This window comes from Phalacrocorax carbo, chromosome 4, assembly GCF_963921805.1.
Source record: "Phalacrocorax carbo chromosome 4, bPhaCar2.1, whole genome shotgun sequence".
NCBI lineage: Eukaryota > Metazoa > Chordata > Aves > Suliformes > Phalacrocoracidae > Phalacrocorax > Phalacrocorax carbo.
The window spans coordinates 64707547-64726613 of NC_087516.1; the positions used below are offsets into that span (position 1 = coordinate 64707547).

Here is a 19067-nt window from a genome sequence, read left to right on the forward strand (position 1 = left end):
GCACACTAAAGAGAGATGCAAATCTGGCCTCATACTCCTTCACTGAGCTAAGTATATCAGTACAGTAAGCTTTAGTCCTGTCAAGAACAGTATTTATATTAAAATATAGATGTTTGGAATATTTCAAGAGTTATCAAATTACCCCCCAAAAGTGCTATTTTCTCCTTTAAGGAATAAAAACCTGAAAGGCTACAAATAACTGATTCAAAAAAAGAACAATGCCCCTAATAGCACAATACAGTGAAATCTTGCACACAGCATAATTGAAGCTTCTGAGTACCACAGGCAGAGGTATCTCCTGCCTCATTAAAAGGTAATATAACCAGGAGGCTGGGTCATATACCCAAAATATTCCATTCCATGACATATTACAGGGAACAGTGATCCCCTTCCTACCCTTTGACCCCCCTGGTCTATGGGACTTTAACATTGGCTAAGCCTTGCCTGGGATCCCAGGACCTTGCACAGGTAGAAACTCTGTTCTGGCACCTTCCTGGGGCATTAGGAGCATCTCCAACAGAGGAGAAAAGCCAGGTGCTTTTTCCACTGCTGGAAGACAATATGCATGTGGCAACATCCAGGTTGGGGAGAGAAGGTAAGCTGGCAGGGAAGTAAGCCCACAGTAGGGCACAAAAACAGCACTGCAGATGCACAGCCAAACCAGTACCCAGCGGTTTTGGCATTAGGTATGGTTAGAGTCACAAAACAACTACAGCACCACTAAGTCCCAGGGTTGCAGAAACCACTTTAACTGTTAAAACAGTAGGAGTCAACTGTGGAGGGATTTGGCTGTGCATTTTGGGAGGACTCCAACCTTTCCTTGCATTAACTTCCTCATAAACACGTACTTCCTATTTAAACAGATTATAGTAGAGGCTTAGACTATTAAGGCAAGTTTCCAAAATTATCTCCCAGATTTATCTCTGAATGATCCAGAGAAGAGCATAGCAATATAATGCTGCTGGCTCTGTTATTGGGTGTGGTTCCAGCCAACTAGACATGACATCATGGAAGTAGGAAATCCATAATAAGTACATAATAGTCCGAATGGAAATTCTTTTGTTCACTCCAGTGCAAACAGCTACCAAGACTTTTACTGCAAGGAAACACTGAGAAACTCGGTGCTGGTAGGTACACCAGTGAAAGTCTGCCAGTGGTTGCTGTAATGATGAGGACACATTTACAAAATGCAGCTCACCAAATCAGAGCTGCCACTGAAAGTGACAATGGGAAATCACTCCTGAGCTGAGCTGAGCAAGGCTACTGTCAAAGGAGTTCTTCAAAATATCATACACCAAGGTGATACTGCAGGAGAGAAAGAAACAGGGAAACACTCACTGGAAAGAGGAAACAGAGCAGCAGACCAAAGGACAAACAAAACAAAACACAACAGGGAGCTCATGGAAGAAAACTGGAACAGGGATGCTGGATGACAAGAGATCATTACTTGAGCGGAGAGTATTTCTACAAAAGAAACGAAGTTGTATCAAGGGTGCCTAAAATGAGAGCAAAAATATACCTGGAAATGTCTCTGTTACCTGCTTTCTACCTAAGCGAAATAGAGCTGTAGCCCAGCTCTGCATCTTCTTTCTCCTGAAGAAATGCAGAATCTTCTATTATAAACAACCTTTCCAGAGTAGGAGCTAGTCGCTACTCTTTCTCTGTGTCCCCTCCAACTTCTCCACAGTCTGCACATGGCTGGGACTGCAGGAAAAAAGTTACAAGCTCTCCCTGCCCATGTTGTATTATTCTGAGAAGAATATAATTTTAGAGGCAGGTAAATTCTTGAAGAGATTGGCTCTGTGATAATTTTAACCAGCTATTATATGCTATTACTACCCACTTATTATCATTTCCTGCTCCTTCCTTATCTAAAGTTTAGACTTGGCAGCATTGCTTTTCCTGAGAGAATTAGCTGTATGTGGTCAAAGCCATGGTAATTCAGCTACGGCACGTGGAATTTTAACAGATAATAAATATACATACAGGACTTTTCCCATACTTTCTCTCAGGAGTTCTTAATAGATTTTTGCTCTGTATAAACTCTACTCTATAAAATCTATATAGATTTTAATATTACTCACTCTGGTAAGTATAACGCAGCTAGTTTCTGATTTCAGGTGAGACCTAATCTTTCATGGAAGTTCTGAATAAGCAATAGCATAAGCACTAAAGCACCAAATGAACGACGCAGTTAATGAAGTCTTCTACTGATGACTAGAAGTATCTCAAAAATGAACACTACACAATATTTTCAGATAATCTGTCTGCTTGCATAGATTTGCCTAACCATGGCAGGTACGTCCAGGAAAAGTACGGTCCTGTAATCTATGCATGACAAAGGTGACAGAAACACTTTACATCAGAAAAGCTTTTTTAGGAGTGCCAATAGTGTAAGCACTTTCCTTTTTTTTTTTTTTTTTGAAATTAATCACAATGCAGTGTTTAAATTCAGTGCTGCACTATTAAGGATCCAAACACACACTGTGCTACTAAATGGGAAAGCAAATTTTATTCAAAAGGTTCTTTGGCTGTTTTTGAAAACGAAGTGATCACAGTGTGCACCTGGTGATTAATTACACACCTTTTTCACTGTCTATAAGGAATAATTACAACATTCACTGAGAAGGAAGGCATAGATCAATTCCCTATAGTCTCGTTTGGGTTAAGATATGGCAAATACTAATATGGGCTAGTTAACAGATCATTTACCCTGTCAATATCTCAGTGAGATATAAAAAGTACAAATCAGAGCAGAACTCCTCAGAGTAGGGTGAGGTTTTGATTGGAATTCCATTAAACCTGGATCTCTTTTGGAGAACTGTATCATAGACATCCTTAGGTCAAAGGGACTCCCTTCAGCAAGAAGATCACACGGAATCAAAGTTTCTTTCTGGTTGTCACAAAGCTAAAACCCAAACAGAGTCAAACATTTTTTTTTCAATGAACAAGGACCTTTCCCCCCCCCCCCCCCCTTATACTCTGCAATTGATATATTAGTATGTTTTACTACTCCACAGTGAAAATTTACTGTCAGGTTCTGAGTCTTCTTGAAGTGTCCACCTTCCCTAGGTAATCAGCGAAGGAGAAGCAGGTGCGTTTCACGGACTCATCCACCTAGTGCTCGTGTCAAAATTTGAGACAATACAGATGGCTTATGGTACCACCTTCCCCCCATGGACTGACAGGAAAACTACGCATTTACTTCAGAAATGCAGTTTTACTCCCTGATGAAAAGAAAAGGTACGTGTTTCAGTGAGGTAGCCTGGGTCACACCTCTAAGTATTCCTTGCAAAGACTGGCAAAGGTTTTTACTATTTTCCCTTTAACACTCCCTTCCTCCCCAGTGATTAGCCTGAGAATATTATTATAGGTTCCAGGGGAAGGGCAACTATAATTAAGGTTACACAATGCTTTCCATTAAGATTCTACTTTCAATTGTTAGTTCATTTTGAATGGATAAAATTCAAACTTACAATGTCATTCAAAGAAGAAAAAAAATACAGCTGCTTCTTTTTTGTTTTGGTTTGGTTTTTTTGAGATTACTATTAACACCATGCTGAAGAGCAGGATTTGATATTCTGCATCAAGGTAATAGAAGTATGAGAGATGTAACTGCTACGAGACCCTGCTCCTGCAAAAATCTCAAATCACCTCTTCCTAACAACGCACCAAAATTGGACCTTGCTGTTACTTAATGCCAGGCTTGTTAAAATTCAGCAGGTACACGGTTTGAGGATTCAATCTATGCTGAACGTCTGCCAGGTCAAGGGGTTAGGCAAGACTTTTCCTTGCTGCTGTTCTCCCTTGCAGATGATGACAGCTGCAATATGAAGCAGAAGCAATGAGGCAGGGGGACTGTCTCTGCTGCTGTCTCTATATTGCTACTGAGGCCAGTGCCCAAGCTCTGAAGAGGAGAAAGACAACGGCAGCCACACGCGTTGCAGAGGAGGAAGGAGCAACCAGAGGGAAATATTCAAGCGACAGCCTGATGAAAAAGGGGAAGATGAGAAAATTCTCACGAGAGTGTCCTCAGGACTCGGGCGTTGATCAGAAAGAAGTCTGAAATTAGTATTTGGGAAGAAGTTGGAGAAACGAGGTACAGGAGAAATGAAACTGCCATAGTCAGCTAGAGAACATTCCCCTGAGAAACAAGGACTTGAACATCTGACCCCAGTGAAACAGACAAATGTGTGAGACTATTACAACACAACTGCCAATTTTACTTAATTTGCCCATGTAGAAGCCTGAACCTCGCTGACCACCTTCCCGAGCCTGATATGGTGCAAATACAGTGTCTTTGGGTTTCCTTTTGTTCTTTTTTTAAAGTCTTAAAAACCAGAGAACTGCTTTAAAGACACATTATAAAGATAATTTTCATGAAATCGAGTACTTCTATGAGAAAACCTTAGATTTAACACAGCCATTTCCAGCTACTGTTTGATACTTTGTCCGCAACGGTTGTCTGCAATTCTCCTCCTCCTTCCAGAAGGACGCTCAGAAACAGACCTTTATTCTAAAACAGTCCAACAAGGTGCCTATTGCATTGATTCTTATTTCATCTTGTGACCATCTCTCTCCATTTTGGTTTCCTTTCCTCTGCACACTGTTGCTACTTAAAAAAGTAGTAATTTAGTTTTCGAAAACAAAATTGATGGTGGTTCAATGCACCAAAATTGGACCTTGCTGTTACTTAATGCCAGGCCTGTTTCAATAAATTAGGTAATGTAAATCTTTCTGTCTAAAGTTTGTACCTCAAAATATAAACGTTAAGTTTCTAAAGAACTGTAGAATGATGGAAAAATCCATGTTGGAAGCCAGGCTCTCCTTTTTAAGTTTTTCTTACACTGTGCTAGAACTCTCAGGAAAAACAGATGGGGAAGGTCAGATGGGCTGGAAGAAGAAAAGGTAAGAGGAGAACATGCGCTTCCTCTTCTGTGTGACTCCTCACGTTCTGCATCTATTACCACAAGCTTGCAGGGGCAGGGTGGCAGCTGGGAGATGACAGAAAGGCGGAGGAAGATCTGCACGTGGATCCCAGTCTCTCATCCTGTCCCTTTGCTCCTGCTTCCTAGTCCATGTAGCCATCACAACAAGATGGTGTTTCGTATAGGCTCTTCCACGGCCCAGGTCTGTCTCAGCCTGGATCTGTTGATCTGAAAGTCCCTGATTAAAGAGCTATTACAGCTACCCCTCCTTCTCAACTTGCACATCTTTAAGATGATCTTTAAGAAAAGATGCTCTCAAACAGCTCTTTAAAAGGGACCTATTTGCTTCACAACTGGGCCATCAAAAGCCCTTACCTTGTTGCCCAGACCATTCATTCTTTGTATTTGTGCTTCAGTCAGGTTTTTGGCAGGCAATTTATCTAAAATAACCTGAAATATCCTTGACTGTTGTTTCAGGTGAAAACAGTGTGTCCTACATTGAGTCAAATTTTGTATTCAAAGTTTGAAATATCTGACAGGTATTGCACCCTGCCAAGAATGATAAGGCTGAAAGCCTGGAGGCTTCACCATAGACAGTGGATTTGTCATTTCATTTGCTTGTTTTGACTTTTTGAGGCTTTATTGGAAACATGCTCAAAAACCAGGAGATTCTGAGGTTACATACTATCCAAGGCCTCCAAAAGGGGCCCTGCCACCGAAACATTAAAATTAAATAGGTTCAGAAAAGGAAGGAAAAAAAGAGAAATAAAAAAAAAAAGTCAAATGAGTTTTACAGAACTGCTTCATAGTGTGCTGCCTACCAGGGTCCAACATTCCTTAATCGGTGGCCAGCTCTCAAGATGAAAAGTTGAATCGGGTGACAGATACTGCAATGAACTCAGGTAAATCAGTTTTGTCTCTCTACTGTCTCTTGGAATATAGTTAACATTGAATGACAGGAAATAGTCACATATTGGTGGATGGAAAAATAAGAAAATAATATCAATGATTGCAAAAATTAATGATTTGAAAGTGGCAGCAACATTATAAATATGATTCTAGTATGATGTGAATTGCAAGCACTTGATACAGAGGGGATAATATATGGATTTTCCTCATTCTGCGCTATGCGTGTCACTAAGATCAATGGAAGTCACACACATATACCAAGGAAAACCTAATAGATACAATTATTTATGGAATAGCTGCTTCACATACACATCAATGGCAGCATCATAATGGCTAGAGTTACACTCAGAAGACAAAACCATATATTATATATTTTAAGTGATAAAGCTTGAATTCCTATCATCGTTTCATCACATTTTTCATAAGCTAAAGGGACAACTAATGGAAGAAGTTTTGCACGTATATTTTTGTTTTGTGTTTTGTTTTTTTTTCTAACAAAGGAATAAACATCATATAGTTTGTCACTACAAGACAGTGATTCCACTTACAAACTAAGTCATTAAGTAACAGCTGCTGTCAGTATTTTCTAAAACAGCACTGTGCAATACACATTGAAGCAAATAAACTGAAACAGCTGAAATTGCCTCTGGTTTGCTCAAAATTCTAGGGACATCAGAGAAGCTGAAAAACAGCAGCACACAGAAGTCCAGCATTTCCAAACTTGTGGTGGCATGAAAGCATGAACCCCTAAGCACACGCTTCCCTTTTACAACAGCCACCACAGCTGTGTCAGCACTGGCAGAAAAAGAAAAAGCTTTACAGCTACACAGGCACCTTTATAATTTTCATACCTCAAAATCATGACATTTCCAATAAAGGCTGCTTTTGAGTCGCCATTTACTTTTACAACTCACTTTGTTTCACAGTACTCTATCTCCTACTGTTAAGTCTTGAAAGAAGCCTTTCAAAGATCAATACAGTCTTTAGCAATCTGGATGTTAAAGTTGAATTTTTCTTGTCTACTTGTTCTTTTGAAAGGCTTAAAAGTGATTTGTGGCAATCAGCATAAAAGGTATTTGATTGACAGTGTTTAACTAAGTGATCTAGAGAAGATTCATCAGGGGAAAATTGCTGAAATTATAAATTAAGCAGCAAACAGTTTTTCTCTGTCTGCTCTTAAAACAAAATAGGTTCTTTTAGACGTGAAAATAATTCTAAAAGCTTCTACAAGTAGCCAACAAAAAGCCTGGGAACACACAGCATAATCTTTCAAACAACACTCCGTAGTAGTAATAAAATAAAAAGAAAGGATAAAAGGGCAAGCATCACAATGACTAAAAACAAGTGTGTTGACCTCATCCACCCAAACCTCAGAAATGTAGCTGCCAAACTTCCCCCAAGTAAAACACAGGAGATTTAGTTGAAACGCCATGATGTCTCTTCCTGTGGAAATTATGGCTTTTTTCCCCCCTCTCTTTTGCCTGGCTGTTCTTTCCTTCCCAGTTTGCGCTCTTACATTGCATTTCTCTGCAGTTCACCTTTCCCCATCTGCCTACAAAGAGAGAGCCCAGCTGAAGGGTCCTTGCCACACTACCTAGTCACTGGTGGAGAGGGAGGAAAGCTGCCATCACCTCTAGCCCTGCTCCATAAGCACCTGCAGCAACAGACAGGCAGTGGGGAGGGAGAAACAGTCCCTGCGGAGTGTCTGTAGCACCAAAGATACCAAAAAACATGCCCAAAGACAGCTCTTAAAACTGCCTGACCAACTCTCACAGGGAGTACCATGGAGTTAATTACTATGTATCCCCAGTTGACATCTTTTTTCTTCTGTTCTGAATTTTTGGCCTTTAATTCACCAGCTCATGACAGAAAAAATTAAGTTAGCTGCTCTTTTTTTTTTTAACCTCTAGTTGCGTGAACAGTGTTACGCTAGTTGCTACATAGCAACTAGCATAGGCCAAAGAGATACTTACTTATTATCCGGATGGTGCAGGTTATTTTGTGTGCTACTGCCACTACTTGCAAGGCCCCTGCTTTAAGTCCCAAACAATCCTACCTCCCAATTCAAAATTATTACCTTCCAACCAACACAGCAACTACTTCAGTTCAAGGCTGTTTCAAATTCATTTACAAGATATTAGCAGGATAAAGCTTTCCCCTGTTTAAAACTACAGCAAAAGCACAGAATTAATATTTTTGTGATGGTGTTTCAACCTCATATGTTGTCCGAAAACAACATAGCCATCTGCTCATTTGGTTTTTTTTAAGTTTTCTCCCAATTGTCTGGGCTTTTCACTGTTCTTTTGTGACTCCAATTTATTGCTATCTGCAAATATAACTAATGTGTTAGTCTTCTCATCAGTTTTCAGATCAGGTATGTGATAGAAAAGCACGCAAAGTTGCCTACATTTTAGCCTACAAAACCCTACTACACTTTTGTACTAACAAGTTAGTTTGTATAAATATCACGGCTTTTTTTTTCTTTTTAAATCAGGTTTATATCTGTGAAAATTTTCCAATCTACTACTCAATGCTATTCTAACATAAAAATGATTTTATATAATTAGTTTGCCTGTATCTGGTAATTTACTGTAGCTTCCACAGTTTTGTATTTATTGGAGACATAAAATAAAAAGAAAAACGTATTTGAAATGCCAACACAAATGAAATTTAACACAGAAAACTCAGGAATTTTTCATTAATGATAAAACATGTAGTTATGAAAGACTGCACACAAGTCATTCACTCACTGAAATACTGCAGACTAAAGGGATTTATGCAAGCTAATGATACATACAAAACACTACACCTCAGTTTAATACATCATGCTACACTAGCACCTTGCAAACCAACTCTACATCTAAGCCGTCTCAGTCCTCTGCTCAATTACTCTTTGTAAACATTACCTTCTTTCTTTAGAGTATCTATGTTTGCCAAAAGACAAACGGACATTACATGTGTAAACGGACAGTATTAATCTAGACTTTAAACACCTAATCTGACAATGCTAAATATTAAAGTCAAGAATTATCAATTACCAACTTTAACCATGATTGTTTACTTAGGTATGGTCTTTGCAAATCCAACATACAAACAATTTGTGTTTCACATAAGTGCAAGATATGATTCAGTTACTTGTTTGCGGTCTATTAGTTTTGCAGTGACCTTTGTTATACATTATTTGAATGCTGTGGATACGTTTTTTAAACTCTTCTAGAAAACACAATGCCGTACTCATTAAAGCCAATGCTGAAAGTTTCTTCATATAATATAGCATCTGGATTAATTTTATGATCAAGACTTGTTTGCTCAATTGGGTTTTTTTAATCATCAAAGATTCATGTAATCAGAAATCTTTACATCCTTTAATTACACACTCCTGATAACACAGGTACAGAGCTGTAATTTAGAATGAAACTTTTTTTTCCTTAAGCACAGTAAAGATTTTATCAGGTATTAGTGGCAACCACTGCCAGTCCAAACCTACTTGGGCATTTCTTTTATTTTTAATAACATGAGCTGGTAAGAATTGCCATCTGTAACAAACACTTATTCTGCTTTCACAATATTGTGTAAAGTTTATACGAAAGATTTAATGAGTGTATAAACATTTAGAAAATATTCTTAAAACAGAAAATAAGGTGGGTTTTTTTTTTTTATTTATATGGCCATAGAATGTTGTTAAAATTTTGAGCCTTATGAAAGCCTAAGAAATTGTTTAAAACAACTGCTATTTACCTTGGTCAAATTCTACAGCCAGTGAAGTGACACTTGCAAGGCTTCACATATCTATCTCAGAAACTGTTAATTAGTGATAAAACACGCAGTTGCAAAGACCTTGCATGCAAAACTGACTTACCAGCTTGCATGCTGCTGGTTGCTTCTCTGCTAAATCACGCCTGGGGCCTGTTGCGCATTTAGACCGTTCTGTACCGTGGTCCCTGGCTTAGCTCAAAATGCAAGGGACATGCAATAATCTCCACATACCTTCTCATACAATCCAGCGCCCGAATGAAGAAGTCTTTGTGAAGCTGATGCTCGTCCCTCAAGATGGAGCACTGCTCCAGTGTCACGGACATGGATGTCCGGTCTTTGGCACTTTTGCAGCAGGTGAAACGGACTCCATTCAGTTTACGGCAAATCTGAAACACAGGCAGATGTCAAAGGATTGCCCTTTTCACACCTTGTGTTCTCTCCACACTAGGCAGACCGTGAAACTCCCACAATTTCGCAGTCACAGACAATAAATCCAGAGAACTACAGTATTTCTCAAGAAGAAAATAGTTATTAAAAGGTAGTAACCCCAACCTGAGTAATACAGCAGCTGATGTGTGTCTTTGCAGTTAAATCAGTTATTAGCGCTGCCTTGGAGTTTTTCATATTCTAAGGATTATGCCCATGCTGGCCTGACATAGTGCCACAAAAGGTGAAAATGTTGCGCAGTAAAGAACTGTAAATTTAATCTTTTGTTTATACATTTGCAGCATTAACACTCTACAAAAATAGCACCAAAAGATTATAGCTACTGATCTATAGCCCATTTCCAATTTGTCCAAATGAAACATTTTAAAAGCAGATCTTCAGGGCTTCCATTTGCAGGACAAGCCTACAAATAACCTGCCCAGCGAGGAAAAAGGAGCCCTTACTGATGTTAAGAGTGCGCTGCACACAATCTTGTACTGCAGTCGCAATCAAGTTTCTCTCTTGCCCACCCTAACATGCCCCGCCTCAACTGAAGACAGACTCTGACAGTGGACTCGATAAAAAAAAAAGTCCTAGTCCAACCTTTCTAGGAAGAGCACAGTCTAGACAAGATGGCCCAGCACCCTGTCCAGATGACTCTTGAAGGCGTCCAACATGGCCAACTCAACCACTTCCCTGGGGAGATTATTCCAATGGGTGACTGTCCTCACTGTGAAGAATTTCCCTCTTGTGTCCAGTTGGAATCTCCCCAAGAGCAACTTGTGTCCATTCCCCCTTGTCCTCTCCATGTGACTCTGTGTAAAAAGGGAGTCTCCATCTTCTTTGTAGCTGCCCCTACAGCTTATGGTATGGATTCAGACACATCTATCTACGTACTGAATTTAAACATAGTCTTTATTTTCAACAGGTAAGCCATTATTGAACGGTGTGACCCAGAACAATTAAAGCTTAACACAAATGTCTGCCATGGAGTGTGCACTTTCACTGCTCATTTCGACAAAATTATAAGGGATAAGGGAATGATTACAAATATTTAAAGATAATTTCTCACCTCAAGAATCAATTTGTCATTGTACCAGCCCATTAGTTTATACTTTGGGTTCAAAAAATATTTTACTAGAAAAAGAAAAATTTGAAGGGGAGGTCATGTGCCCAAGTACGGGTCTACCTTTCCCCAATGTACTTTGTCTTAAGAAAAGGTAATACCCTCTACCTAGCTTTGCTTGCTCCTATGCCTGGACAATCACAGCTGTAACAGTATCAAAAAAGGAAAGTTATGAGAATAGGGCAAGGCAATATATTACAGCAGTTAGGCCTCATCCTAAGGAACTTCCCAGCTTGGCTATCAAGTGTTTACTTGGGAGCTTGCTGGATGAAACTGGAACATGATCTTTATAATCTCACTTCAGCAAATACACACTTTTTTATCTATTAAATGCATTCTCAGAAATTCTATTAAAATCAATGGCCCAGACAATACTAGCAGTCTTTAAGATCTTTGGTAAGGGTGATCTCAAAAGTTGAATCCAGGGAATTAATTAATTGAATCTAACTTTGGTCCCAAAGAAGTACTGGCTAGTAAAGGAGAACCTGTGAGTGTTTCTTCCCTCCTACATTCAGTTTTAAAACTTAAATCTGTTAAAACATTTGGAAAGTTGCACTGAGATTTAAATAAAGTACTATGAGACAATTTTTTCAAAGAAAGTATCAAGTAGGGCTGATAACGCTTTGAAAGAAGTTAACTGCTTAATTGAAAAGATGAATTCTCTTTACCTTAGTCTCTTTTGAAGTCCATGAGCCACTGTGACTATTCAAAGTGAATGAGTCATATGAAAAAACCAGGTAATTATTCTGGTTGAGTGATGGCCTCTGACAGAGGGAGGGGAGACTAAGTCCCAAATCTGGGCTGGCAGGATGCATGTAAATTGCTGGCCAGTGAGAGTCAGCTTGGAACTGAGAAGCATTCTAGGCACAACAAGCAAATGACCATAACCACAAGCTTATTTTGCACTGCAGTTCAGTATAAGTGTCTCAATCATTTTAAAGTGGATAAACAGAAAACAATCTGTTAACTTAGATAAACAAATTTTAAAAAACCTTAGACTCCAATTTAAGGAGAAATGTAGGTTACCCTGATAGGCCGTCCCAGATAAATCCTCAGAATGACTCAGTTCACTAAGCAGTAGCAAAGTAAATAATTAAAATGGGCAAACAATGATCTGATGCTCTAGAAGTCTAATAAGGGACAAACCAAATATATGGCAATATCATCATATCAGAACACACAGTTTAAGATTAGTGTCCAGCCTGAATTTTATCCTCGATTTTGCTCACTTCTTCCCCAAATAGATTGAAGATACAGGAGGAGGAAAAATAGACTTAACATCTATTAGAGCCTTAGAAAGTCTCCCTTAAGAACACAGATTTAAATGATTAGGACTGTGATTAAATTTAAAGAGGGGATGATAAAAGCATACAAAACCATGACGCCTAGAACAAGGATAAAAGCAATACTCTGATTATTTCTCCTGATATGACAGAAGATGAAGGGTGCAGCTTAGAAAATAAAAATATGAAACATTTAAATCTCTGTCCCATTATTTTTAGAATAAGAAATGTTTGTGATACCAATTTGCAAAAGTTGACTTTTAAAATGCAGATGTATTCTCACAGTCCCATTACAACGGGGATTACATGCAGATGCAGATACATATGCATATCCATGCAGAATCTCATACGTCTACTGCAATAACAAAGCAATGTCCTTAATGCAGGGAATCATGCCTTTCCAATAAATAAATGTAACATACTATAACAGTGTGTAGATCAATGGATCCAGAGATACTCATTTCAGAAGGTTACCGTAAGGTAAAGAGAATAAAGTGAAGGAAAAATCTGAAACAGTTTGTATGGCCAAAGAAGGCTTTTTACCCATGAAATTATTTTCAGGACATCTTGAATACATGGTAGAAGACAACTTTCTATATCCAAATATTAAGTATATTCTGTCACGTTCTTTGTAGCTCATTTCACACCATCCTGTACTGATTTATCTTTTACTTCTTTAAAAAGCAATGCTTCACAGTAATTGCAGAACCGGTACTGCAAGCAAGGCTTATATTTTTACTTACAACAGATTTATACTGCAATCGCATGTGATAATATTTATTAACCACAAGACAAAATCTTATTAACAATATAAAAAATTACAGCAGTGTTATTAATACAGAGACATAGTTAATATTGTCTTGTTCTTGGTGTTAATGAAAAGTCATGGAAAATTTTATTAGTGTTTTGTATCAAATATTTATTTGCCTTGAAGAGTATATGCATTTGGAAGTTCTCCAAAACACAAGGTCTTGCTTAATTTCAGTAGATAGCAAAGACTCAAGTCTCTGCTTGAATAAATGGGCAGAGACACCAAGGGTACTTTTCTAAATCGAGGACAATTACCTGGTTGAATTTCACATTCCTGAAAAGCTTGAGCTTGAGATTTGAGGTTTTTTTGTTGTTTGGGTTTTGTGTTGGGTTTTTTTTGTGTTTTTTTTGTTTGGTTTTTTTTTTTAACATGTATGTGCAAAACCCACACAATTGGGAAACAGAAAGGAATTATGTGAATAAAGCAATTTCATTATTCATTGTTTGATAAACATCTATCTTTGTGTTCTCCCTGTCTTTGAACGTCTGCCCTTTGCATATATCTAGCTTATTTTGTGTTGCTACCAGTGCCCTTGGAGTGGCTGTCATGGTGACACTGGCTAAAAAAAAAACCCAAACCATAAAATATGATTGAGTAAAAGTTGTGCTGATACAATTAAACACTTATTTATAAAACATAAGTACCTTAAGTACAGAAAATCAGAAGTTGAGTGCAGCAATATTAAACAAAAGCCAGAGCAAGTAATTGTGTCCTGCATCATATTCTCAAAGCTTATGGACCCTAAACAATAAAAGGAAGATATTTTGAATAACTACATTTTATATTATGAAAGAATGGATATGACTTTAAACAAACAAACAAAAAAACAGATACTGTAGCTGAATACTGTATTTTCTCCCTCATACGAGGTGATATATTTACAGCTATGCGTGATCATCTGAGGAATTGATTCTGCCCATATTGGGGACAAAGGGTTTCCTCTGCCTAAAACCAGACTCAGTTAAAGAAAAAAACACATCCCAAAGAAAAAGCAAACCTCTTTTACCCTGTTAAACAGCTCACCGATATAAATGAAAAATCCTGGATCTGGGGCAAAACAAGCCCAAGCAGCAGCACAGGCCATGGACTGCCTGGCTAGGAGAAGCTCTGCAGAGAAGGACATGGAGGATGTAGGGGACAACAAAGTGACCAAGACAATCTCTCCCTTTGAATTCTAGCCAGTTCTACCAGTTAAGAAAGTGAGAGAAAGAAATATCTGTAATTTAAGTGTAGCAAGAAGTGATATATTCATGAGTGGGATGAGAGACCATCAGAATGGAAATGTTGGAGAGCCATTTCAGTATATCTACATACTTTAATAATTGAGTCTTCTTCATATCCTTAAAATCCACTGGACTTACAGTATCAGCAGGCATGTGAAAATTAGTTCATCATGTGAATGTATTTGAAACAAGAGAGCTTACCGTTGCAGCCAGCCACATGATTTCTACGTTCTTTCTCTTTCTGGCCTGGATATTTTGATGGAGATTTTCTAGCAACCCCTTTAAATCATTTTGTTCTTGAAAATGGGGCAGACCTGGGAAAAAAAAGGGTGATAAAGTTGCTCATTATGATAAGGTTGATGATAGGATTGTGCTGACTAAAGAATGCCCATATTAAAGAACAAGTCTATTATTTACAGCCTTATTTGGAAACACAGGATGGAAAGCACCCGCTAAATATTTAGGGAATAAGCAAACCTTATTTCTTTCTAATATTGGGTTGTCCTCCCTAAGATCTTCACCATGGAAAATTAAAGTGTCTTCATCTTTTATCTTACAAATGGGTGGTGAAAACATTCAAATCTCTGCTGTAGTTCTGTTCATCAACTACTACAGACATTCAATGCAAATGAGTAGACAACTGAGTGAGTGTATCAAAACTTGCTTTGATGGGATGATTTTTTTTATTTTTAAGTCAAAATATTTTGCTTTTGTTTTCAAAATGGACCATCTTATTTTTGTTTAAAAGTGATACCTAACATAACAGGAGGGTTAAACAGCACTAAATACCTCCCCAAAACACCTAGCAAAAGGTATTTCTCAGCCTGAAATTAAATGGGACTGATTTTGAAATACAAAATAGCTTCAGGTTTAGTCAAAATCCAAAATTTTACCTACTTGCCCTGGGTATGGCAGCTGAGCTGAAATTTTATTAATCATAGATGTCTAGAGGGAATTCAAGAGTAGGCAATTTAATTTGCTCTTCTGTTTTGTGTGTGTATATAGGACAGTTTTGTTCTAATATTACCTTTACCTTCATTAGTTTTGAAAAATCAGCAGAAACAACCAAAATCTGTTTTTTTAAAATTATTTCTTCTCATGGTAGTGAAGTAAAAAGAAATTTAATAACAATTATCACCAAAGAAAGTCTCAGAATCAGTTGAAACAAAATTAAACCAAATTGATAAATTTATACATTTTTTTAACAAGAAAAAGTAGGTTGTTCCATCCAGTGGGAAAAAAACCCAACCCAAGCCCCAAACACAAAACCTAAGATTTATGTTCAATTCAAAGCTATAAAATGAGGAAACTACTAATGCAGGTCAAAATCCATTCTCCTAACCTGATCACAGCTGGAATGGTCCCGCTTATCAACAGGCTTTTACCTTTTACCTTTAATGAATTCTGTACTTTCCCTTATCCATGATTCACAGTAAGAAGTAATTTAAATATACTCAGAAAGAACTATTCTAAAAACATCTAAGTTTCCTTACTCATATTGTGCTGGCAAAAAGAAAACAAAAATGCAGAAAATGTACACTGAAACTAGTTTTGTAATAATCTTAATGAGGATTGTTTTATCTGTATATTACAATTCCTGATCATACAATTAGGTAATGGAGAGCATATAAAAATACATGGCAACCTCCTAGACTATTATACTTATCTTGCATCTGTTTCTTTAAAAAACATAGCATAGAATGACCACTGTGAAAAGATGCTTCCACATTGTAAGAATGTATCACTAGGTAAACATTTTATTGCTTCAAAGCAGTTTTCCTTTGGTTCACAGCAGAAAATGCATCATCTCAGAGAGGTGTCTTCACCATAGGTAAAGCAAGATTCTCCTAATTTATAATATTACAAAATGAGCTGCATCTTGACTGGACGTGATCGATTGCTTAAATTCCTTGTGTCACATGCAGTATTAAACCATAAAACCATTCTCAGAGATTATAAGGGGGAGAAGCCTGGAAGTACAAAACAGACTGATAGACTTTATGTTGAAAATGCGTGTACTACTACATGCATTATGATGCTATGGAAGAAAAATCTTTATTTGCTTGCAGGATTTCTAAACCTTCCATTTCATCCCTCTTCTCACATGGGACAATATTTTGCAACACTGATGTTGCTGTTGGGTATGAAACCAGCAACACTGACTATCACTCACGACATAGGCTTCTCCAATTTTATGCTTCAACTGTTTAAATTGAGTTCTAAGCCATTCTTTTCAATTAATTATGTACTACTAAAGAACAATCATACATTTTTGTACCCTTACTATAATTAGTCATTCTGCAAAAGCAGTACTATTTTGGTGCCTAAACCAGAACTACATTTGGTTGGCATTTTTGGTAGGAATCTTTCTGGGATCACACTGTTTTTTATTGTTTTCAGAGTATCCTATCAGAAAATTAAAGAGATTAAGAAACAGGAAATCGACAGAGTTCACCTAAAAGAAGACAGAAAGTCAGTGTCTGGCATATGCAGTTACATGCATACTAAGAATAGAGAGAAAGCTAGAATATTACTGGCAATGGGAATTACAGACATGAGAGAAAAACTGATAGCAAAAGGTGGCAATACCTTTATGGGAGTGGAAAATTGAATTCTTTGAAATGGAATACACAAATGAAGCAGCAGGCAAGTGAGGCTGCCTTAGGATGGTGGATGCAACAGCCTGGCCAACAGGGCCGTGAGTCCTCAAATTCTGTCCAGCTTTATGAGCGTTATTTGTAACTAACAGCTTTGTGAACCAGGTCCTGCATTTATTTTGTAGCACAGATTTGGCACTACAGAAAACTATCTGGAAAGGAGTGACAAAACCATCAAGGAGTCATCAATACTGAACGGCTCTCACTTGGCTACAACACCAGGGCTGCTGCCAGCTTGGCTTGGATGGAGGTTTATCTTCCTAACTGAAGTTATCCCCCAGTGGAGAGCTTCACTTTTTTCCAGGGAGCTAGTTTAAAAGACACATTCCTCGAAGCCAAAAGAGTGGTTCCATATAATGGCAGGGAGCTACCCAGAAGGGCAATGGAACCAGAAGGTGCTTTGTGTTCTGTAAAGATCTGGACAAAGAACAGACTCAGATCTCAGAGGTAGAGAAAAAGCAAGAAGGTAATAATAACCAGAAGAGACATGATGAATTAGACAAACGCAGTTTTCAAAAGCATGCACAGTCTGGAAGAAGTCCAGGAAGACTGTGCGGCTCACTAATAATCCTCTGCAGAAAGACACTACAAGGTTAGTTTCTGTTAATGAAAAGCAGCCAATATTATCTGCATGCAAATTTTTGCTTTTATATAATCAAATCCATTTATGCGGTAGCAGATCTACCTTAGACCTAACCCCAGAAGAGGTTAGTTTTTCAGAATACTTTCTTGGCAGGATTTCCCTAAATTAATTACTAACTTCTTGTATGAGTTTCTCTGTAGAAATCCTAGAAATATTAGAGATGCGGGTGGGTGGATGGATGGGCATATTGCCCGCCATTTAGGAACAAAGCTTTCACCTCTGTCAAAATTATTAACAAATGAAAATCATCCTGATCTAGAAGATAAACATGTACACATATACAGTGACACATTAGATAAAACTACAAGTACATACATGTAATGGAAAATTTGCAAAGGTAGTGATCACAAGATGGTCTATAAGAGAAACTGAAGGATTTTAACCAGCAGTATTCACACCATGAGGAGTTACACACATGTCCTGTAGGATGATAGACCTTTAGTTTCAAAAGATTCATACCCCCCTGCCCTCAAGGGGAAGGAACAGAGACCTAAGTCCAAGCTATTTCAAATCAGCTGTGAAATCTGCAACATTTGGGTATATAACTTAGGCATTAAGACTACTTTAACAGGATTAGATTGATATCAATGGTCTTTTCAGTGTTTTCTTTCAACAATCAAAGTAACAGAATAGTAATGTTTAAGATACCAAATTTCTATAAAATTGGAATATAGGGCCTCTTCTAATGGAATCATGCTATTAATATCAGTGACATTATGATATGGCTCATTGCTTTTATTTGCATCTGCAGATTTCTCAGTGGTTTGCTATACCTTAATACATATTCAAAATAAGAATGGATGGAGTGACTGAAACTGATGAAAATTCCCACCGAGTATTTCTGTACAAATATCGTAGGTACAACCTCTCCTCCACTTGAAATATTCAAAAGCATATTATATTAATAATTCAAAAGAGCTGTTTAGTTCATCATTACTCTGTTTCACTCTCCCTGCAGTTTTTGCTATGGCCTTGGGCCTGCAATCGCAACTGACGTCAGCAGGGCTCTGTACAGGCACAAAGTGTTTAACATTATGGAATAAGTTACGGGATTAAGGCCTAACTCTAAAAGTTGCACACTAACATTGAGCTAATATTACCAACTTACAATCTTTTACCTATCAAACCTTTTCAAAGCCATTTGGATATTGCATTATTTTGTACTCACAATCAGGAGGCATTTTTTCTGTAAACAGCTTGTAATATTCTTTCAGAAGTTCTAAGTTTTCCTGATTAATGTTTTCCTGCAAAGTGGTATCTCCAAACCTATAAAAAAAGCACAGTAAAATGATTAAAAAATACCCC

At 37.8% G+C, this 19067-nt stretch overlaps 1 protein-coding gene across 6 annotated transcripts in view; it reads right to left on the reverse strand.

Annotated features, from left to right (window-relative positions):
- Positions 1-19067, reverse strand: part of INPP4B (inositol polyphosphate-4-phosphatase type II B) — a 338027-nt gene that overhangs the window by 21979 nt on the left and 296981 nt on the right. For all 6 annotated transcript variants that reach the window (XM_064450242.1, XM_064450240.1, XM_064450243.1 and 3 more), the window contains 3 exons: positions 18931-19028; positions 14664-14776; positions 9825-9979 (listed from right to left, as the gene is read on the reverse strand). In XM_064450242.1, the coding sequence (XP_064306312.1) occupies positions 9825-9979; positions 14664-14776; positions 18931-19028 (366 nt within the window). The remainder of the gene's footprint in view (positions 1-9824; positions 9980-14663; positions 14777-18930; positions 19029-19067) is intronic.